Here is a 21,883-nt window from a genome sequence, read left to right as displayed (position 1 = left end):
TCGGCAATCTACAGAGGACCAAAGGGGATCGGATGAGTATAGATGGAGATAGATGCATCGGGCGATAGAGTGGATTCTCCTGTTTTGATTCGTCGGTTGGCACGCGTCCGGGTTGGTGCAAGCAGTTGAGGGACCTTGCGTTGTTCGAAGACGCTGTGAATCGTCAGTGGTACTTCTCGATGGGTGGAGTTAGGTTCTTCTTGAGAGGTATTCAGTCTTTCATGAACTGTGAATGACATGTATAGATATGTGACCATCGAGAAGGGGCGGGAACAGGGGCTGTTGTTGTGCGATTTTTAGTTAGGAGAGGGGGAACAAACATGATGTCTCAACCATAACATAACGGGATTACATATACAACAAGCTCCTCCTTCCCAAATCGAAAATCTTCTATCGCCTTACTTTTCTACCCTCGTTTCGCTCTGTCCGAGGGCTTCCTTACCCTTTCCCACTTCCCCCTTCCCTGTGGCTACATAGTCAGCCATCCTCCCCTTCGTCGATAGGACGAATCCCGCTGCTGCCCACTTGCTGTTGTCCTTGCGATAAGCCAGGCGACCGCTCTCTTTTCCTGGCAGCTGCATCCTTTCTCTTTGGGTTATATACACCGGCCTATCTGTCTGCCTAGCAGGTATTAGGACGCGACAGTGACTGGCTAGGATCCAGCTGGTGCGTGGTTGATAGCCCTGATAAGAGCAACCTTCCATCGTACTCACCCTCTCGATTACCCTCAGAGCGCCCTCCAACCAAAAAATTCGAGCACACCCTGTGTTGACGTCATCTTCGACGTCGTTTGTGACGATGCCCTACTCTGTACCAACATCACCGACCCCCGCCCCGCTGCCGACACCCTCTCAAGGCCGTCCAGGACACCGCCGGTCCTTCTCTTACACCTCCACCGACCCATCCATCCCAGCCTCCACCTCGTCCTCCTCCGGAAACGCCGGAATTGGAGGCGCGTTCGCGTCCCTCGGCTCCCTTCCCCGACGGAAACCGGCCTCTTTCCACATCGCGGCCGACGACGACGACGACGACGACAACTCTGGATCAGAAGAAAACTCGCCTCCAAAGGACCCAGCACCGATCTCGTCGACGACGTCCAGGTTCCAGCCACCGTCGACGGCGCGGTTTGCGGGTGCCAATGTCAAAGTGACGCCAGCGGGCAAGCCTGCGCATCTGACGACCGACGATGAGGACGACCAGGCTGCCAGAGGGCTGCCGCCTTTGAAGCTCAGAATCCCTGGGACGGCTTCGCCGAACACCCTCCCGTTCCCCAAGACGACGAGCCCACCGAGAAGCAGGACGTCGTCCAGCGTCAAGTCTCCATCGCCGACGACCAGAAGCGACCCAGCCCGCCCCAACATCCAGCGCACGTCCTCCGCCATCCTCCTCGCCAACGGCAAACCACTCAAGTCGTCGCTGAAGAGTTCGAGCTCGTCGCCCAACATCCCATTCCCATCTCAGTCCCTGGTGCCGTCGAGGATGTACGCTGAGATCGCGGCTCAGCAGCAAAAGGAATCGCAGAATGCCGTTCCGCAGAACCAGAGACATACCCGTGCAGCCTCTGCACCCAACCTGCCCAACTTTGACCCCAACTCGACTGGCTCGTCGCCCTCGGATACCCCCGACTACTCTCTGACCGTCCCATCCACCCCCTCCGCCCCCAAGGCCGTCCACTTCCCGTCCTCTGAAGAAGGCGGGCTCACCACCGTCCGCGTCTTCAAGCGAACCGCCAAACCTGTGTCGTTGCTCATGAGTGGAGGGGAGGAGACGGAGACGGAGACGGATGGTGAAGGGTACAACTCGGGTGGGGCGAACAACGGTGTGTATCACTATGGCATTCATAACGCGTGGGGTTTTGGAAGCGGGTATAGCAACCCCTGGGACCGGTATACCCGGCAGAACCAGAACAGTGCGGCGGCGAGAGGGCCTAACGGCTACCCCTTCCCCAGGATGGCTGGGTCGATTGCCAAACAGTCGCCGCTTGGCCAAGGCACCAAGGGCGCACCGACGACACTCACGAGCGCGACGAACGCTACCAAGACGGGATCCACCGCCAAACGGAAAGAGAAGAAGAGGATTGTGTATGAACTCGATACGGATTCGACCTCGGTGATGCCCAAACGCGACCTTTGCCTTTTCGACAACGTTTTCCTCGAGTCTGTGAGCCTTAGCTGCGACAAGGCTTCGTCTTCTCCATCGTCGTCTCCTTCGTCTTCGGAGGACGACGATGATGATTCTGCTGCTGGCGTTTCGCCCAGGCTGCAGGCTACCCTCCATGGAACTCTCATCGTTCGCAACGTCGCATACGAGAAGCATGTTTCGATCCGATTCACACTCGACGACTGGCATACCACTAGCGAAGTCAAGGCGGCTTACAAGGAGAGCTTGCCCAGCCTGCCCGAGCGATGGGCTAAATGGGTCTGCGGCGGTTAGTGCCCCTTTTTTTATTCTTATCGTTAAAATGTACTCATATATGTGCTTCGATATCTACTCTAGATCGCCAACAAATGCCCCCTCCTGAAGCAATTCCTCCCAGTAATCAAGTAGCAGGGTCCAACCCTCAGTGGGACCGCTTCTCATTCTCGATCAATCTCTCCGACTATGCACGCTCCCGCAGCCTCTCCAACCGCACCCTCTGGCTCGTTGTCCGCTACAACGTGCCCTCCGACGTCCGAGTCCCTGTCCCCGTCGGTCTCCCCGGCTTCATCTTTTCCTCTCCTTCCTCTTCATCCCTCGCTTCACCCACCTCGTCCTCCACCGAGTCGCAGCTCCTCGCGAGGTGCGATCGGGAGATGGTGGACGTACTTGTTAGGGGCTTGGGTGAGAGCTCTCCGCGGGTGCGGGCTCTCGTCGATTTGGAGTTGCGGAAGCGGCAAGTTGGTGTTGGTGCTGGTATGGGGAACGAGTGGTGGGACAATAACGCGAGTGGAAATTACAGGATTGGGTTTAGGGAGAAGGAGGTTGTTACTTCGAGGCCTGTTAGTGAGGCTGGTGTGGAGGATGGCAAGGCTGAGGGTGCATTGCAGCAGAGGAGGAAGAATGTGTTGAGTTGTCCTCGTGAGTCTTTCGATCTTGCTGGTGAATGCGATACTGATGGTGGTGTAGCTACATTTACGAACGCGACGCCGCCCCCGCCGTCGCTTTATTACTCGAGTCTGAGCCCGCCTCAGATTTCGTCTTCGACCTCGCTCGATTCCGGGAAACCTTCCACCTCCACCTCGTCGTTCGGCCCAGCCACCGGTTCATTCGCGACTGGCGCCACGCCCTCGATCAACACCGCTCGCCGGGCAGAGACTAACAAGGCGATGGCGGAGACGACGCTGGAGAGGTTGAAGAAGCTCAACCTCCGGAACTATGCTGCGCCTTCCGTCGCCACGTTTGGTGCAGTTGGGAGGACGGCGAGTAGTCCATTGCCATTGAGCGGGGCTGTTGCTGTTCCTGGTGCTTCTGCCCCCGGGAACGCTGCTGCAGGTTCGTCTGCTGGTGCTGGTGCTGGTTCGACGTCGTCAAGCCCACCCGGTCCTGCGAGCGAAACGAGCACCAACGACTCGACGCCCTTGACCAGCCCATTGCATACACCTACTATGGGCCATGTGGATATCGTCGTCGTTGGCGAGGATTCCAACAAGGGGGGCGAGTGGAATGAGGATGGGAGTGGGGATGGCAAGTTGAAGCCGTTGTTGAGTCGTAACTCGACTGCCAGCACTGTGAGGCGGGCTAGTCCGCCTGGGTCTGGAACTTCGACGCCGACTTCGACGACTCTCAGCACCACGACTGCCAACACCTCCAACACCGCCGCTGCACCTTCCTCGTCGACTCCATCGTCTTCGGTCATCCAGATACCCGGGAAGAAAGATGGTAGTGAACTGCTCTCTCCGTTGTTGGAGCCGTTCATGTCTGGTGCTGCGATAGGCATGGGTATGGGAGGAGGAGTCCGTGGGATGCCTGAGCTCGGCACCTCGCCTCCGTTTTCGAGTTTGGCGGATGTGTCGATGAATGGGGGAGGGTTTGGGATGGGTGGGAGGACGCTTTCGATGATTAGTTTGAGTGATGGGTGGGATCATCGTGGGCCTGCTGCTGCTGCTGGTGCTGCGTCTGGTGGGTTGAGGACATTGGAGGGTGGTGTGGAGGAGAGAGAAGAGGGTGTGAAGGATGATGTCGCGACCACTGCCGCTGCTGGAAACGCCACCAACGGGGCAGGGAAGAAGGAGTACGAGTTGGTCTTCCCGCTTTCACTTAAACCGCGCCAGATGATCCTCGAGGATATCCGCCAGAAGAGCACGAGTAGTCCGCCTAGGAGTCCTGCTGGGAGTCGCACGGGTTCGCCTGCGTTTGGTGGGAAGGCGGGTGTGAAGGATTTGCCTGTGTCGACCTCCTCTTCCTCCTCCCCGTCTCTCGCTCCTGCTTCGACTGTGGATTCGTCCACCGCGAATGGACAGATGACGACGACCATCGCTACGCCTAAACCGACTGTTCCGGGTCTTGGAAGGGTTGGTGTGGTGGGTGCTTCTGGGAGTCCGAGGGGAACTGTGAGCCCTAGTGGAAGTGGGAGTGAATCGTCCTCTGGCTCTGGTTCTGGGTCGGGATCAGGTTCGGGATCAGGGTCCAAGTCCTCCAAGTCGTCCTCGGGTTCGTCTGGATCTGTCGGGCGTGGTTCGAAGTTGTCTGCTTCTCAACACCAGCAAGGACGCGATCAGCGACATGAACATGAACATCGTCAGCATGGGTCGAAGAGGCACGCGAGGTCTTCTGGAGCCGGCAAGGGAGGGCTTGGGCTTGTGTTTGGCGCTGGTGCTGGTGGGTCGGGAGCGGGGTCTCCCCTTGGGAGTATGTCGACGCCGCCTACTTCGCCTAATATACCTGATGGGTATGGTGGGGGCGCGTATCCTGGTAGTCCTACTTACAACCCCGGGAGTCCTACCTACCCCGGTAGCCCGTCCGCTTCAAGCAGCGTTTATCCTGGACGACAGAACGGGCATGCGGATGATATCCGTGATCCTGATTCGATTTATCAAGCGTTTGTGAGGCAGTGGTGTTTTGCGAGTGGGCCTTCTCCTGCGCAGAGTGGTGGGTTTGGAGGGTTGAGTGAGAGGAGGAAGGTTCTTTGAGGGGGGTTTGATTTCTGGAGGAGGATGTGTTGGGGGGGGGGGGGGGGGGGGGGGGGAAGGGAATTTTCAAAAAGAAGAAGGAGGGGAACCCGGGTTCGGGTTTCAACGGTTTTTTTTTCAATTAATTTTCGCCTCCAAAATGGTGGATTTTGGGAGAAGGGAACCACCAAACCTTTTATTTTTTTTTTTAAACTAAGGGGGACCTTTTTTTTCCAATTCCTCCGGGGGTTTTTTCAAGGGGGGGAATTTTTTTTTTAAGCCGGGACCATTCTATTCCCCCCCCCCCATTTAAACCCTGGGTTTTTTTTTTCCCGCCGCAAGGCTCCGGGTGAACTTGGGGGGGGCCCCCCCCCCCCTTGAACCCCGGGTGGGGGGTTGGGGTTTGGGTTAAAGGGAAATTTTTTTTTTCCTTGGGGGGCTGGAAGGGGGAACAACGAAGTGGCCCTAAAATTCCGGTTCTTTCCCACTGCTGGGATGACGGACACATCTAACCTTTTCATTTTTTTTTTTAACTTATGTGGATCTTTTTTTTTCTATCTCTTCTGGGTTTTTTTCTATGTTGGTTATTTCTTTTTTTACGCCGTCACCATCCTATCCCCCCTCCCCCATTCAACCACTGCTTTTTTTCTTCGCTGCTGCATGCTTCGTGTTGATCTTGGGGTCGTCCTCCTCACCTCTCGACCTCTGGCTGGTGTGTTGGTGTTGGTGTTATGGTGAGTTTTCTTTTTCGTTTGGGTGCATGTAGGGTGGACGACTGATGTGCTCGTAGATTCGCGTTCGTTCGCAGCTGCTGTGCTGTGAACGTCTACTTGCATCGTCTATCCATGATTATTTCGTGGTTGCTATCAGCCATCGACATTTCGGTCTGGCCACCGCTAACAACCATCTATCAACGATCTCTGTTCTGGCCGCCACCATTTACTATCAACGATCTCTATCCTGGCCACCGTCAACTTACGCGAATACCCCGGCCGCTACTACTTACGACTGGTCGGTGCTATCACCGACCGTACTACGATACGACGCCAATTTTTGACTCGCACGACATGATACAGTTCAACAACGTTCAGCCATCTCATCACAAGCAATGAATCTCAATTGACACGAAGGAATGAAGGGGAGATGCTTCAATTTCCGATGTTTTTATACCGATCTACGTATTCGACCTCTACTTTTCTTATTCCTTTTTTTCTCTGATGTTTGATCCCATGGACACTGTTTCGATTTTTTTTTGGCGTATTTTATCATATCATATCGCGTTTCGTTTTTTTCTGCTCTTTTGCTCGAGTACTCAATCACAACTACAACCACCACATTTCTCGTTTTTCTCGATCTTCCATACCAACACACACATACATCATTTTTTCATACCAAAAATTCGTTTGGCTTGGTCGTTTTTACAGCGATCGAGCGACGAGCTAGCCTAGGTCGTTGTCCTTGCGACGTGTACAAGTATTACCCCCATTGCAATAACTAGATTTCTTTTCCTAGCTTCCTTCGTCTTTTCTCCTTCTCTCTTATCTCTCGGTTTCTGTGCTTCGTATCGATATCTCGCTTATCTTTATCTCACCTCTCTTGTTTTCCTGTCGTCTCTCCGAATGGTTTCTCTCTTGTTGAAATGTTCGCGTTCGTACTGCCATTACTACATACATACCTCTAGACTCTGCAATCAACTTGATCTCGTTTTGTTTATCGCTCTACTATGTCTCGTCCGCATTCTCTGAGCACAAGCGTACCTTATCGTGCCTCGTCTACAATTAAGTTTGGATTGAATTGAATTGGTTTTTTGAGTTTTGGCCTGAATCTGGTTGATCATGGTCACGAATTTGGGGGTGAGAGAGAACGCTCAAAACTGATAATTCATCATTGAGAACGAAGATGGTGTGCGTGCGTGCGCCTGACACCCCCAGAATCCAGGGAAACCGCGAGGGTCCCGGTCAGAACCAGTGAATAGGGATAGGGGCAGGTCAAGTGGGGTTCTGCGGAGAGTCAATTCGATAGATGCGTATGTCTGTTCTTGTTCGATGTTTGAATAGGTTATAGGAACCGCGTTGCCTTCAGGGGTGGGTGTATCTCCGCCTATGTGTTACATTGTAGCGTTGTGCTCGGAGTCCTCGGAGGACGGGTAATTCAATGAGTCTCGACGAGAGATTTTTGAATGGGTTTGAATGTATTCGATGGAGTTAGGGTCCGTGTCCTGTCATACACAATCATAGGGACCGTTGGTTTTTCCCCCTGGTAATACTATTCCTCAGCAACGGCAATTTAATTAGAGCTTCGGTGGGTTTAGAGGACAATTCAGAATCGTGGAGGATGGACATAGGGTGCAAGACGAAGCCCGAGTATTTACAAGTCCGGGCGCTTCGAGAATCGAAATACACGCGAAGTATTGGTGTATAGATAGATAGATCAGCGGATGCCTCTACGTAGCTCGTGTGTTCTTGGAGGAACTCTTGGTTTTTGTTGGTAATGCGGTAGCTCTGTTCGACAGGACGTGGGGATGCGGAAAGCTTATTTCTTTTCTTCTGCGGCGGCGGCCCTCATGATCAGCTATTTGTGAAGCGTGCTCGGGCTGTCTTTCGGAATTCCGTGTGTTGTTTCTTTCTCTGGAACGCTGGATAGCGGTATTTGAAACCGGTGGCATGGAGTTGGAGTGTGGAGTTCTGCAGTGTATTTGGTTGATTATCGCGAAAGTCGGGGTGCGGAGGTGGAGTATTTGCAGGTTCGTATGGAAGGATGATCTCTTCAAGGGGTGCAATTGAAAGTCAGAGAGGGGTGAAGGAGTAGCGCCCAAACCTCGGGTGTTCGATCGACGAACGTCCTCAAGTTCTTCGTCGGCGAATAAAAAGCTAAAGTTGGCCCGGCTCTCTCTTCTGGAAAGCAGTAGAACGAGGACAACCATAGGGTACCGCCTTTCGAAGCTCTCTCCCTATTTCCCTTTCTTTCTAGATCTCTCTCAGGGATTGTTCCTAATGTGCACCTACTCTATATATAAAAACTTATCTCTGTTCTTGGGGTCAGGAAGCGACTGGAAAGCTCTTGGAGTTGTCATGGGTGAGAGCGCGATTTCTGCGTTGGGAGTTGTGGCTGAATGAAAATCTGGAGGACCATTTCTTTTCGTACGTGCTCCTGTTTTGTGCCATGTTCCCCCAGAAAACGGCACAGTGACTACGCCAAGAATTGACAAAGGATTCTCTCCATAATTCGAAAATGGGCTGTAGATCGAAAGGGTCGATCACGTTGGTTGGTCGATCATTAGAGAGTCTTGGGGGTCAGAGCCCATGGGACAGCGTGTACTTCGAAAACGTCCAAAAAAACAATTGAAGAGAAGATATGTACTAATACACGGAATACGTCCCAGAGACTAATGTACATTACCAGACTGTAGAGCTAACCGGGATTTTTGAAAGCTTGCTACGCAGAGGTAAACTTGACGGAAGAGCGTTCCAACCGTGAAGCTCGACTTCGCGGAGTTTTGGATAAGAAAGTTTTAAATGTGGCATCCAATGTGGGCGAGGGTAGGAACCGCGGTTGCGTGATTAAAAAGCTGTACGAAGTGAACGAAGGCGGCGTCCGTGGAGGAAGAGGTGAATTGGCGATCTGCTTCCGGGTAGCGAGACGGTGAGGTACTAGACGAGAGAAAGATTAAGGGTTAGCATCATGCAGTGGCGGATACTGAGAGGAGGGATGGACGCACGTTGCAGGGTGCTCTGTGAGGAAGTGAACTCACGGTCGACTGGAACAGTGACTAGAGGTGCAACGTTGATGGGTGGCTGCTTCACCACGAATGCGAATCTGTAGTTTTCGCCTCCGTTGTTATCCCACCATTCTCCATGCCCCGCGGAGTATCTGGCTGCCAGCCAAAGGGTATGTGACGGAAGATTGGTTGCAAAAGGGGCGAGCTCGATAGTGAAGGTGAAACGATCCCAGGGGTCACGATTGGTGGCGACGGCGAGGAGAGCGGCGCAGTCTCCAGGGGTCGCCGTACCGTGGACCGAACGCAGGAAGGAGAGGGGTAGAGCCGGCAAACTTGCGGTGTAGGTCGCTGAAACATTCGAAGTGGTAACCCAGTCGTCCAAGGTGAAGCGCACGCTGACGTCCTTCTCGTAGGCGACGTTACGGACCAAAATTGTACCGACCAGTGCGGTAGATATGCCTTTTTCGTCCACAGAGTTCCGGCATTGCACAGATTCCAAGTGAATGTTGGCGGTGGGGTCAAAGAGGGCGGAAGGGACGGTAGAAGAAGACGCGGTGTCCAACTCGTATTCTGGGGGATCAGACTCGTTGGTGATGGGAGGCCCAGATAGGTTGGACTTCTCAGTCGGAAAGACCGTGTCGAACGTACGGTTCCGATTGGAACGTGTTATGGCCACGAATCGCGACTGACGGCCAGGGTGGAAAGGTCCCATGAATCCAGCGCTTGCCTGGTATCTGATATTTACGCTAGACGCGCTACTCTCTCCATCCGTCTCCGTGTCAGTCTCTTCGGAAGGTCTAGAGATTGAGACAGGCCGACCGCTCTTTTTGAAGAAGCGGACAGATGCAAGGTTTTCTTCGTCAGGGGAGGGAAAGTGGACGGCCTTGGATGAGGCAGGAGGGGTGATGGACTCTGCTGTAGATTGGATGGGGTCGCCTCCGAGGTGCGTTGGTCGATTAGGCGCTGATTTAGACCGCTGTCGACCTCGACTGTGACACTCTGGCGAGAAGACAGACTGTGGAGGAAGGTCTACATCGCAGGGCGACCATGGACTTTTGAGAGCTGACTTCAGTGGTCTGTCGGGCATGCCGGGACTGGCTAAAGGGATGTCGTCAAGGGACCTTTGTTTCTGGGGCAAAGGCCGTCTACACGTACTAGTCAGAGAAGATGCAGCCAGAGGATAGACGCGTTGAATGCAAACGAACCTCCTGTTGGGAGAGAGAGTAGCCTCAGCGCCACAAGCCAGAGGCTCTTCGGTGCGAAGGGCTTTGATTATTCCTATAGATGATGTTTTAGGAGCGACATAAGGCATATGTGCGCAACGTTGCTATGTGATGATCCCTAATACATGGCAAGGGGGGTACAGTTGGCAGGCGGAACGATCCAGGGCCGTTTGGGACTTACAAAGAAGTTTTTACATCCTGGACGGATGAAGGACCCGTTGCTTTATACATGCAGAGTAGAGATTTGCTCCCGGCTCGAGACCGAATGGATTGGCCCAGTGGTGAGAGGCGGTGGGCAATATTTGGAACGTGGACGCGGACAAAGCTTCATGATGTAATTTTGGAAGTTCTGGCCTCCGACTCGGTGCTCGAGACGTCCCATCCAGAACATCGAGCTGGATGTCTCCTGTCCGACTGAATATAATTGGTCAGTCGAGTTATCCAGCGCTCTAGAGCCCAATAGACCAAGCCTGAAATACATCGCGAGCCCTGGAAATGCACGGAAAAGCCGGATGGCATGAACACCTGCTTATGTTGGGGTGCTTGCTGCCGAATATCAGTTTGTCAGCATGAGTTCAGTCGACACAGGAATAAACCAGCCTTGGACGGTTGAACGTTGAACTTTGAACATCGGAAGATGGGCATCTTCCCAACCTTTCCAATTCCTCAGAGTGATCATCCCGTAATAGGCCCTCCCTCTGAATCGAAACCGACTCAGTAATCGAGGCGGTGGAGTTTATCATGACGGAGCCCAGGGACATTTCTTCCTTTGGATTCGAGGGCTCACTCAAGCATGTCCTGCTCTTCCTTTTCCCTAGAGCCCCCATTAGATGTTGATGGAGTATCAGAAAGTAGACGCAGTTAAGTTAGCAATTTCGCGTATCGAAGCTTTCGAAGGAATGTACTGTATCTGAAGCACAATGTCCTACAAGAAAAGACGCTGACCACATTGTACGTATGAAACTGTAAGGTAAGGACCAGCGCAGCAGGACCACCGAGCGCACTCGTCACGGGCTGTTACCACCTAGATACCTCCAAAGCCGACTCAGCTCCCGAACAGTCAGGCCCATGTTGACACCATTCGACACGACATGGGTGTTCAAAAATGGAGTTGCGGTACCCTGTCCAAACATGCTGAACATATAATGTTCATTAAACATGTGGCCTCCCTCAGCCTTCCTCGTGAAGATCTTCCCCAAGTACTGAGCGCCAGGAACACCGGTTGCAAAATGCTGTATCCCAATCTGAGCAACGAAATCATTCTCGTTGACATAGTGCTCGATGACCTTGATTTGTCGGTCTTCTTCGATCCCTGGAGCCACGACGGACCGTAGAGCGTTGTGGAAGTGGTTTGCAGCCGAGCCGAAGGTATAGACTTCAAGCTTATCGAACACATCTGGCGCGAGTTCTGCGAAGAGGATGTCGAGGACGTTGGAAATGATGATGGTACCTTGAGAGTGGGCGATGAGGACGACTTTGTTGATGGAAGGGTCGCAGAGGGTCCTTTTGAGACAGTTGTACGTCGTTCGAGTGTCCTCGGTTGCGTAGAAGAGGTTGCGTTGAATCAGGCATTCAATCAAGTCGAGGATTAAGCCGAAGGTGCGATTGTGAATCCCGGTCACCGGACGACCAAAGGTATGAGCCAAGACGTTGACGTTCTCTGGCCACGGTTCCATTAGCTTCCCAAAAGCGCATCAGTTGTATTTCAGAGCGCAGAACATGCCTTTCAGCCAAGACGTGCCCGTCAAAATCCTGGTGAGGGTTGGTGAGGATAAAAAAGGCAATAAACAAGTCAAATGGAGGAAACGCGACGTACCCATTCACGAAGATCCACTTCTCGCCATCCTTATCCTCCACATCGGGGTAGTCGCTTTGGACTGTCCCGTCATCGTTAACGCCCCAGCCCATGAGCCATCCAGGTAAAAAGGTAAGCAGCGCAGCAAAAGCCACCCAATACAGCGCAGCCGCCACGCCAGGTGTGGTCAGAGTGACGAAGATGCCAAAAATTATGGCAACCACCGACAGGATGGCCCATACGACATGGGCGCCGACTTGCACGACTCCGTTAACCTCTCTCCCGGGTGCTGTTAGGTTGCGGGGAAGCAGGATTGCAGGGAGGTACCGCCTCCTCGCCCACACAAGCTCCACGTCATGCTTGATGAGTCGAATTGGCGAGCTGCGTTGCAGGAGAGGCGTCGCTGGATTCAAAACCTGGCTGGGTGTGTATTCAACCGACATGGGGTAGAGGCGGGTGCGGTGGACGTGGACGTGAAGAAGGGAGAAAGAAGGATTGGCGCCCGCACACCTTGAAGGAGGGGAGATGGTCGGCTGTGTGCACAGGGCGTTGACTCGGCTGCTCGTGTACCAAACGCAGCAGGTAATTTCCGTCCTTGGTGGATATCGCATGCCTGCCACATGTCACTGATAAGGTTAGCATCGTTCATGAACAGGCGCGCGACCTCAGTGAACCTTTTCCCTCCAGTTTACGGGTGGCGACTTGGTCTGAAGCACACAGAAAGCGATTCCTTCACAGCACTCGCACGATAGATGGCGCTGAGGCCGTCACATATTCACCATCAAGATTAGTTACTTATTCTCGTAGCCCTGACGACTCCAGTCAGTCCTAGTATTAGTAGCAGCTGTAACGGAAGCAAGACTCACGTTCAGTTCTTTCATACATAACTTGTTTTCGGTAACGCCAGTGCGCCAACCACCTGTCCTCATGTGGTGTAGACAAATGTCAAAGAACACAAGTATGGAGCATAACTGTCATATAATATTCACGGAGACCTAGATCTGTTGCACATCTGTGTCACCCACCATAGATGGAACGTGTGACCCTGTGCGGTAAATCTAAGAGTTGGAACGTGGTAAGTTCTTGGACCAGATGGAACGGCGAAGACAAATACAGAGCACACCCACCATACAAAACAAACAGGGTCTGATGCTACCCTGTGCATTCTCGACCAGTGTGCTAGCCTGCACCCATACTACGTGACCGTCTAGTCGTTTCTACTATCCCAACCAGTTAACGCACCGAGACAACTGTAATTCTCCGTCAGAAGTGGTGAGTGGTCGATTTTAAGATAAGTACTTAGATTGAAAGACTAACGGACCTCCTTCGGTCTATTAAGCAAGGAAAGCGATGTTCACGAGTCTTCCGGACGAGACGACCATAGAGATTCTGAAGCATCTCGACTGGAAAGATATACTATCACTACGAAAGGTTCGCCGTATGCTGGATTAAAGAAATAATCAACTCATCGAGACCCAGTGCTGCCAATCGCTGTGCGCTTTGTCCAAGGACCGGTCACTGTGGGTCACTCTTCTTCAACGGTACAGCAAAACGACCTTCCCTCGACCATTCTTCCTGCCCAAGCCCCTTGCGAATTGCACTACATATGACATAGAGACCCGTATCATCCGATTTTGGCGAGGTTTGGACTTTATGGCTACCGATCCTCTCCCCGAGCCTCGCTTGTTCAACATCGAAGGGCCAGTCCCAAGCGTCGGGTTTCTGGGCGGTCTCCCATGTGGAGGATTTCTCATGTTTTGGGGTCGAGATGGAGGCGTTTGGTACCAGCGAGCAGGAGGACCATCACGGCTTCTGGTCCCTTCTGCCTGCGACGAGGCGAAGTTGGCCTCAGATCATGGTCTCGATATGTGTGTTTCGCTGGATCTCCTCTCGGACTGTTCCGTTGGAGACGCGTACTCAAGAGAGGAATCTCTCTTTCCAACGGCATTCAACATGGCTGTCCTTACTCAGCCTAGCAGCTTTGCCGTGCCCCCAACTGATAGAACTATCATCATCCAAATCTGGCGAGTCGACGTGGAGGTGGAACACACCAATGGCGAGGTGTTGGGATACAGTGCTCGGTTGTTAGGCTCGTTCATTGAGCCCGACAGGCGACGCTTCTGCTACTCAATGTCGTTGCACGGAACCCATATCGCGTACTTCACAGGCAGACCTCACGATGTACAAGTTGTCTTCATCCTTGATTGGACAACTTGCGACACTGCGAATGTATCTCGCGTTGTAGTCAGCGGGGTCGGTGGTACGGTAAGTGGTATCCTCTACTGCGATTTACGGTGCCCGGAGTTCTTACTAACAATTTTCACACCACTAGGCCGGAATTCTACTTCCCAACGACTGTCTGTTTGTCAGCGCACGTCAGAGTGTCCAGATTTGGAGCTGGGGGTCTTTGGCTCCCACTCCCCTCGTTCCCGAGGCCTACCGCAGTTGGACATCAAGAGAAGCCAAGTTATTGTGGGCATCCCCGTCCATCAGAGCCCCTCACGTCAGGCACTGCAACCTTTTCCCATATTTTGTCCACGATTCCACCCGCATCGTCATACCTAGCTATGATGGTCTCCTTGGATTCAAAATCCCGTTATCATCCTTGCACGCAGGCTCCAGCGTAACACCCGAAATGATTCACCTCTCCAAAGGTCCAGTTCAATCCGAAGAATATCAGTATTGGTTCGGCTACCGAGCAGGAATACAATACGATAACCCCTCCGAATCCTACGTTGTTTATCAATATTCCTGGGAGGGGCAAGGCGAAACGGTCGAGCTCTCCCGAGCATGTTTGCCCTCATTCGAGGGCGAATTTCACACAGGCGCTGGAATTTATTATGACGATGCCCATGGATGTTTGGCTGCATTTGGCTTTGGGCTCGAGCACGGCGTGTCCTTTTCTCTGTCCGCGATCTCGTAGCATTTGTTAGATAATTGTATTCCCTGTGTCACATTATGCATAGGCTGATGTACCTCTGCGAGGCGCGCCGAGTCCCCCCAGCCGCTGTTTGGCATATCTATTGGAAACAAACAACCCCGTCATGCGACAGGGGCGAACTCTTCAGAACCTTGGTCACTCGGAATGTATCTGGCGTTTACCGCAGCAACTCTCACTGCATACTCAACTCGAGCCGTCTCCTTGAACAATGAATCCTGACATTGCTTGAGCAGGGATTTTGTGTGGGTCCAAGATCACCGCAAGGTTTCATACATCCAGTGGACTCGTGCCCACCTCGCGTTAAACAGTCTGACCTCCAGGTTGTAGTCGGGCCCTCGGGGAGCTGCTCTCCAGACTCCAAAACAGCCATGTACTCTCAAGTGCTTTTGACTGCCTTTGAAATCGTTGGAAATCTGGTTCAACGTAGTCTCGCCAGCTACAGGGTAAATATCTCATTCTCAGGCTGACTGTCTAATCTCTTACATCTTTTTAGGAATCCAGGAACCCGAAACATAGCAGACTCTTGGGCCTCCCATACGAACTGCTCATCGACATTGCCACAAATCTTGAATGGAAAGATATCCTCCAAATCCGACAGGTACGTCCCCTCAATCCTTTGCCACCACAGACACTGACTCCAACAATGCAGACGTGTCGTACCTTGAACCGGGTCTCGCGAGAGCGTCCCGTCTGGCTGGCGTTGCTGTACCGCTATTATGAAACCAAGTTCCCTCGACCCTTCTTCTTGCCAAAGCCACTTCATTTCTGTTCGGCATCCGATCTCGAACGTCGCATTACCTGGTGGTGGAAGGGCGTGGAAGGGCTCATGGAGCCGGTGGAGATACGCAAGTTCCAGGTTGTGGGCCTTGAGAACGAAGAGTCCAGCACAATTACCGAAGGGCCTCTTCCGGGAGGGCGGTACTTCCTCTATACCCTGGAAGATGGGCGAGTCGGGTACATTGATTCGGAGCAACCCCACCCAGAATTCACCGAGCTTATACCTTGCCCAAGCATCCCTCACCTTTGTCAAGGTTCCTATGTCGCCACCCGCCTCGCAATTGATGTGTTGTCGCAGCAGGAGTACGCTCCAGACCTTCAATCAGTCGCTCCTTTGAGCGACCAGTTATTCCTCTCATCTTTCAACCTGGCGCTTCTTCGCAGGGCAAGCGAGACACCGATTCTCTGCGAAGTCTGGAGGATCACCGCACGGATTGAAGAGGGAGAGGTTGTTGGGTATTTCGCTGACCTCTTGAATTCCTTCCTCGAGGATAGTACTGTCCGTCTCACTGGCCCCTGTGCACTGTACGGCAAGAACCTTGCATTCAACGTTACCTACCCGGCAAAGGTAGTGACAATTGTTGACTAGACTGGGATCGCGCAGGGGGCGGAGGATCTTCCTCGATCTTACGTTCCAGTAAGCTCTTTTATCGGCGTACGTAGTAAAATCGTGACTGTCTATTCAATTGGGGCTAACCAAGGTTTCAAGAAAGAAGGCTATACGTAGGAATTATCCATAAAAACGTGGATCATCCACCAGGGAGTTATGAATAATTTCCCAGTTTCCGAGCTGTATAAAATTATTCAACCCTTCCAGGAAGGCGCAGGCATAGGTCCCATCAGACCTTGACAGGGCCATCAATCAGGTTTGATCCATCATCAAAGCCAGCAAACAGCAGCAAACTCAAGTTCTCCCAGGGCCCCAGGAATCCCCCAGGACGACAGCACACGCCAGCATACGTCATGATCGCGCCACGTTTTCAAGAAGAGCACTGTCAAGAAGAATGATATTCGCGATCAAGAAATAACAGACTTCGTATCAATAGAAGCAGGTCAATTCACCTGCGAGCGTCGCGAAGCCGCGGCAAGCGGGGCAGGGGGCCCCATCAAAACAAATGTCACGGGACCTTCTAAAAGCTCCCACGTTTTCGTTTTCCCGAATCACCGCCCACCCAGCGCCTCCAGGCACTGCCTGACGTCCGCCACAGCGTCCTTCCATGGGACAGGTGTATCCACCACCCCCGACCACCATCGTAGTCCCACCAGTACGGAAAACAAACCACAAAAACCCGGCTTCTTCAGCGATGACAAATCCCTCCCCCCCGCGCCAATCGGATGGGGCAGCCCCCACTCCTCCTCGTTCTTCCTCCAAGCGGGCTGAATGGCGTTCCACCACACCAGCCATTGCTTGGCGAAACCCGCGACCTCCTCCTTCGCCAGGACGTCCTGGAATTTCTTCTTGGTCAACCATTGGGAAAGCTTCTTGGGCCGAGCCGACGGTTTTGGGAGGCGCACGGACCCCGTGTCCAGTATAGCGTTTCGCGTTTCGAAGGTGACCCAGACCTGAACCAGCCCCTGCCAGTCAACCCCAAGATCCTCCATTGTGAGATAAGCTTGACCGCTCGTCACCCAAGGGGGAGTCTCTTGCCTTGAGTTCAACCGGCGAACTCGCTTCTCCCGCCCAGAACCTTCGTGAGTGGATTCATCTCCGTCCCAAGGACGCTTCTCAACGTTCGCAGCAGCCCCTGTGGCCAAGGTGGCCGACACTGGCAATGTCGACGCAGATCCGACCCCCACGCCGGCAACTCGATCGCCAGCATTGTTTTGCCACGAGGACGAGCCTGTAACGTCAAGCAAATCCGCTTCGGCCGAAGACGTCCCAGCAAGCACAGCCCCATCCACCGATCCCGACGACGTCCCAGCAAGCACAGCCCCATCCACCGATCCCGACGACGTCCCATCAAGCACAGCCCCATCCACCGATCCCGAAGCTGCTCCCGCAACTGCCGCTACACCAGGCGATCCAACCGCCGACCGCCCGGCCTCCAATGCGCAATGTGCCCCAGTGGAGCTCTGCAAGTCGATAGCCCCGAAGTCGTAGAGAAGGGCGGACAATGACCCTTGTGGAGGAAGGGAAGAAGAAGGGTCGTAAGGTGCTCCAGGGTGCGGGTATGTAATCGCCGCAGGGTATGGAGCAGAGTCCCCGAAGACCATGTCCGCAGGAGGCAGAAGCCGGCCAACACCCAAAGGGTCACCATCATCCACAGCACCATCTGGCGAGAGGTTCCCAGCAAAATCTCCAAACCAATTGGGCGCATCTTCGCAGCCAGGCATTCCCGGATAACCACCAGCACCCATCGAAGGTGCGGATGAAGAACCAACTCCTCCGGTTACTTCATTCATCTGCCGCGCGCCACTCCCTATCTCCCCCGAGGCACTCGAGGACGACACATCTTTGGAACCACCCTCATCCACCACTTGCTGCGTATTCCCCACAACGGCTGCCTTCCCCTTCCCCCGCGCAGCGGCACGCTTAGCACCCCCCGTCTTCCTCGTCTTCTCCCGGTCTTCCTTCGAGGGCTCCACCGCGACTCTTCCATCGTTACCCCCGCTTAAACCTCCCGTGGTAATGCCCGGTGTCGAATCCAGAGAGGGGTCGTCACCACCTTCCCCGACAGCTTTTGCTGGTGCCCCTGTACAAGCCGCACCACCACGGCCACCGGAAGCCACCATATTGCCCTCGATCTGATCCTCAGACAAATCCTCGTCGACCAAACCCGGATTCAACGCGTAAAGAAGATCCGTCGCGCTCGATCCGTGTGCAGCCAGTTCACGGGCTTGGCGAACTTCTTTGGCTGAAACTCAGATGTAAGTGACTCATGCCGCGGTGACAGGACGATAAACTCACGATACAGCATGTGTAGGAATCCCGAAAAAGGCTTCATGAACATCTCGGCGAAATGACCAGGCGGTAGGAACTGGCGGAACGTTTGGTCCTGGGAGGTCACCCCGTGGTGGTACGACATGGTGCGGATTCCACCACCCTCCTTCGATGGATCTGGTCCTCCTGCCAGCAGGGTGAATGACCATCCACTCTTCGCGGCGACCACGTTGAAGAATCCGTCCAAAAGGTCTGGCAGAATCTCAAGGAACCTAACGAGAGGTAAGTCGACAATTGTCTTAATCGGGAAGGCAACGTACTGATGGTATTCCTCTGGTGTACGTTGAGCTCCCTCCTCGAGAGGTGTCATCGCGTCTCCAATCGCCGCGTCTGCTCTTTTCCTTCCCTCAGCTAACGCTTCCATCCTCGCGTACACCTTTTCCTTCGTCTCCTCATCCGCGGCCTCCCAGGCCTTGATCGTCATACCCTGGCGCAAAGACACCAGGGGAACGGGCTCCCGCGCCTTCACCAGCCGAGCCACCTCCTCATCGACTTGCGGTTTGACCATTTCGGTGTAGAAATCCTTCGAGAAGACCTGCCAATCACACAGAGCCTTCCTTTGCACCGAGGCCACCACCACCTCGATCCTCCCGTTGTCCTTCTTCAACTTCGCCTCTTTGTTGTAGAACCAATGGTAAACTTTCTATGAAGCAGCACCACCGTCAATATCTCAAACCTTATCGCGATAGCCAAGAAGAGGCGCACCTTGTGACGAGCCTCCTGCCATACCCTCACGTCCCAATCAGCAGGAGGAGCCTCACGCGCTTCGGGCTCCTCGTCGTCGACATCTTCTTTATCCTTCTTCTCTCGGCTACTGCTCCCTGCTGGAACGCTATCTCCGTCTACCCCCGTTGAGGCTTCCTCTTGGGTGGCGGCGTCAGCCTTTTCTGCAAGAAGCCGCGTCCGTTCGGCAGCCTCAGCTTCCTCCTCCGACTCGTAGGTGGGCCAGCGAACGTCGAGCTCAGTGTAGACCCCCTTGAAAAAATCGGTGACAGGTTTTCTTTTCCGTAACCTTTCCTTCTCGGCTTTAGCACGAATAAACGCGCCAACCTTGCTTGCCAAGAACGGAGTCTGGACCAGAGGTGTGGGGGCCCAATTATACTGGTTTCATTCAGTTTAACTCAGCCTCAGGTCACGAGCGAGACGCAGACACCAACCTCTGATTTTTTTGCGGGCATTTTGTTGAGCGAAGTGTTGAGCCACGTCGACCAAGTGAGGATCCGGTGAGCACTTCGGTCTTCGGTTGGCCCAAATTACCACAAATATCGCTAACCTGTATAAAGGGTTCCAGTCATTTCCCTTTGACACCCCAGCTTCTTTCGTAAATCTCAACCCCTCAACCAGGATGTCCACCACTGCTCCCTCCTCTACACTCTCTCTCTCCAGCCTCGTCGCCACCTGCGCTGCTCTAGGCATCAACATTGCGTCCCCAGCTCCTCACGGCACCGGTAAGTAATGGGCAGAGCACCTGTCGCTGTTGTGTCGAACGACGAGCTGACCATTACATCCTTGGCCAACCAGACAAGGGCAAGACCCGCGCCGCCCCACCTGCCAGCCCAAAGCCTGCCCTCCCGGACGATGTCGACGTGAACACTCTCAAGACCATTCTGGAAGCGCTCTCCGTCAGCGGATATGATCTCAAGGATGGTGAGTTGCAACCCCACCGCAGCTCCGCGCCGTGACCCAGACTGACCACCCTCCCAGAGGCTGCAGAGCTCGTCACAGCGTTGGAGGCCAAGGAAGCAGAGGAGGCTGCTTCGGCGGAGCTCGCCGCGCAGCTCATTGCAGAGGATCAAGCAGAGCTTGAGCGCGAGCGTCAGAAGCGCGCCAATGCGCTTGCCCGTGCACAGCCGGGCCCTCCAGGTCTCGACTACACCCCCGACGGCGACAACGACGACGAGCACACTCCCGCGTCGACCGGTCCCACTGCGGGCGGGTCTGTGTACGCTCGCGACCTCAACCCGGATGCCCCCGCCAGCCTCAGAGGGTTCGTCTGTGCAAACTGCCGCACGTACAACCTCCTTCGTGATTCCAAGGAGACCTGGTATGTCGTGACTGCTGGGCGCTCTGTCGGCATCTATCGAGACTGGTGAGTCACACAGCCCCAACTCCACGACATGCAGCTGATGGTTCCGGTCTTTAGGTTGACGGTTCAGCCTATGGTCACCGGTGTCCCGGGAGCATGTTACAAGCGATACGATACCCACGAGGAAGCCCTGGCGGCATGGAACCGTGCTCGCGCGAACGGGGCCATCGAATCCAACCTCTTCGAGCGATCAACCCGCCGTGGATGATTCCCGCCAAGGTACCCCTCCTCTCTGCCACCCCCCACGTGTAGTCTTCTTGTCGCGAGTCGGGGGTTTTCTACATGTACTTGTGTTGTATATTGCGTCGTGTACCCTACAGTTGTCCCATTGCTCTCTGAAATGACATCGTGATTCCTGCCATCCACCTCGAGAATCAGATAATGACATTAAGGCTGAAATACAGGAGAACCAAAAAAGGGAGAAAAGAAATAGTAACACAAAAACTACGTTGATGCGGGCCAGACATTCTGGAAGTGAAGGGCACCTTGTGACCACTCTTGCCTAAGCTGTAAGGGTCCGAGAGCACTGTGCAAGGTCTCGATCTCCTCGATGCTTTGGTGGAAGTTGGTGATTGGGGTGGACAATTCCACAACCTCTCTCCACTGCGGACACGCACCTCCCACCTCCCAAACAATGGCCTGGTTTCGAAGAGAGCTTTTGTGGAAACGAGAGGATTGTTCCTGAGCGGTTCGGAGAGATGTGATTGCTCGCGACTGTTCAGCCATGGTGTGCGTCGGATCGGTCAGTTGCTGGCACAGGTTGTCAAGAAAGAGGCGAGGGGCCGAATTAACATGAGCATTGAATCGGGCGGCCAGTCCCCGGGCTCGCTTCAACCAAGTTTCGGGGTCTCTACGAGCAGTATCTTTGATCAGCGTTCGAACCGCCGGGGGTCAACGGTGGGCGCCTCACCTCGCATTGAACTCCTCCCGTTCTTCGCGTAAACGCACATCTTCCATCTGTTGCTCCAATCTGTAGAAGATGGTAAACTGAAGGGGAGTCGTAAGAGGGGCTGCCGAGGGTACTAACCGGTTGGGATGCAGCTCGCGGTACTTTGTTCGGCGCCCAAGGTTAATATCTTGTTTATGTCTGAAGTGGACAATGACTCCATAGTTATTTCTCTTGTGGCTGGAAAGACATAAACCAAGCGACGAACCTGGAGTAATATCTTTGGCTGGCCCTCTTCGCGGCCTCCTTCCTCTCCTCCTCGGTTTTGTACAGCAGGCGGCGGCCCATGGTTGGTGAAGGTCAGAGTGCGGAGTTGTAGTGCGGACTCTGTTGGCTTTAGGGCCATTTCCAGGTTTCGTCTCATTTTTA

At 53.8% G+C, this 21,883-nt stretch overlaps 10 protein-coding genes across 10 annotated transcripts; 5 read left to right on the top strand and 5 right to left on the bottom strand.

Annotated features, from left to right (window-relative positions):
* Window positions 1-8: 8 nt before the first annotated feature.
* On the bottom strand, window positions 9-485 carry CC1G_13792 (hypothetical protein; the record flags this gene model as incomplete). Its single annotated transcript, XM_002912215.1, has 2 exons — window positions 9-153; window positions 403-485. 2 exons carry the CDS (start codon window positions 483-485, stop codon window positions 9-11), a joined length of 228 nt encoding a protein of 75 aa, XP_002912261.1.
* Window positions 486-798: 313 nt separating this feature from the next.
* CC1G_08772 (hypothetical protein) lies at window positions 799-5,108 on the top strand (the record flags this gene model as incomplete). The annotated part of the gene is made up of 3 exons (XM_001829565.1): window positions 799-2,428; window positions 2,497-3,057; window positions 3,106-5,108. The coding sequence occupies 3 exons, from the start codon at window positions 799-801 to the stop codon at window positions 5,106-5,108; spliced, it is 4,194 nt and encodes a 1,397-aa protein (XP_001829617.1).
* A 668-nt stretch (window positions 5,109-5,776) lies between these two features.
* On the top strand, window positions 5,777-6,505 carry CC1G_13791 (hypothetical protein). Its single transcript, XM_002912214.1, has 2 exons — window positions 5,777-5,821; window positions 5,878-6,505. The coding sequence occupies exons 1-2, from the start codon at window positions 5,819-5,821 to the stop codon at window positions 6,142-6,144; spliced, it is 270 nt and encodes an 89-aa protein (XP_002912260.1). The 5' UTR covers window positions 5,777-5,818; the 3' UTR covers window positions 6,145-6,505.
* A 2,017-nt stretch (window positions 6,506-8,522) lies between these two features.
* On the bottom strand, window positions 8,523-10,117 carry CC1G_13023 (hypothetical protein; the record flags this gene model as incomplete). The annotated part of the gene is made up of 3 exons (XM_001829564.2): window positions 8,523-8,737; window positions 8,806-9,950; window positions 10,011-10,117. The coding sequence occupies 3 exons, from the start codon at window positions 10,115-10,117 to the stop codon at window positions 8,523-8,525; spliced, it is 1,467 nt and encodes a 488-aa protein (XP_001829616.2).
* Window positions 10,118-11,035: 918 nt separating this feature from the next.
* CC1G_13022 (hypothetical protein) lies at window positions 11,036-12,266 on the bottom strand (the record flags this gene model as incomplete). Its single annotated transcript, XM_001829563.2, has 2 exons — window positions 11,036-11,707; window positions 11,766-12,266. 2 exons carry the CDS (start codon window positions 12,264-12,266, stop codon window positions 11,036-11,038), a joined length of 1,173 nt encoding a protein of 390 aa, XP_001829615.2.
* Window positions 12,267-13,476: 1,210 nt separating this feature from the next.
* CC1G_13021 (hypothetical protein) lies at window positions 13,477-14,746 on the top strand (the record flags this gene model as incomplete). The annotated part of the gene is made up of 2 exons (XM_001829562.2): window positions 13,477-14,088; window positions 14,156-14,746. The coding sequence occupies 2 exons, from the start codon at window positions 13,477-13,479 to the stop codon at window positions 14,744-14,746; spliced, it is 1,203 nt and encodes a 400-aa protein (XP_001829614.2).
* Window positions 14,747-15,132: 386 nt separating this feature from the next.
* Window positions 15,133-16,130, top strand: CC1G_13020 (hypothetical protein; the record flags this gene model as incomplete). The annotated part of the gene is made up of 3 exons (XM_001829561.1): window positions 15,133-15,207; window positions 15,258-15,362; window positions 15,414-16,130. 3 exons carry the CDS (start codon window positions 15,133-15,135, stop codon window positions 16,128-16,130), a joined length of 897 nt encoding a protein of 298 aa, XP_001829613.1.
* A 572-nt stretch (window positions 16,131-16,702) lies between these two features.
* On the bottom strand, window positions 16,703-19,660 carry CC1G_13019 (hypothetical protein; the record flags this gene model as incomplete). Its single annotated transcript, XM_001829560.1, has 5 exons — window positions 16,703-18,396; window positions 18,450-18,694; window positions 18,743-19,125; window positions 19,188-19,583; window positions 19,640-19,660. The coding sequence occupies 5 exons, from the start codon at window positions 19,658-19,660 to the stop codon at window positions 16,703-16,705; spliced, it is 2,739 nt and encodes a 912-aa protein (XP_001829612.1).
* Window positions 19,661-19,827: 167 nt separating this feature from the next.
* CC1G_13018 (hypothetical protein) lies at window positions 19,828-20,776 on the top strand (the record flags this gene model as incomplete). Its single annotated transcript, XM_001829559.1, has 4 exons — window positions 19,828-19,930; window positions 20,004-20,129; window positions 20,187-20,571; window positions 20,626-20,776. 4 exons carry the CDS (start codon window positions 19,828-19,830, stop codon window positions 20,774-20,776), a joined length of 765 nt encoding a protein of 254 aa, XP_001829611.1.
* Window positions 20,777-21,012: 236 nt separating this feature from the next.
* Window positions 21,013-21,802, bottom strand: CC1G_13017 (hypothetical protein; the record flags this gene model as incomplete). The annotated part of the gene is made up of 3 exons (XM_001829558.2): window positions 21,013-21,418; window positions 21,479-21,655; window positions 21,723-21,802. The coding sequence occupies 3 exons, from the start codon at window positions 21,800-21,802 to the stop codon at window positions 21,013-21,015; spliced, it is 663 nt and encodes a 220-aa protein (XP_001829610.2).
* Window positions 21,803-21,883: the final 81 nt, after the last annotated feature.

Source organism: Coprinopsis cinerea (genome assembly GCF_000182895.1).
Source record: "Coprinopsis cinerea okayama7#130 chromosome 1 map unlocalized cont3.1, whole genome shotgun sequence".
Classification (NCBI taxonomy): domain Eukaryota; kingdom Fungi; phylum Basidiomycota; class Agaricomycetes; order Agaricales; family Psathyrellaceae; genus Coprinopsis; species Coprinopsis cinerea.
Note: the sequence above shows the minus strand (reverse complement) of the source record. Positions and strands in the feature narration are given on the sequence as shown.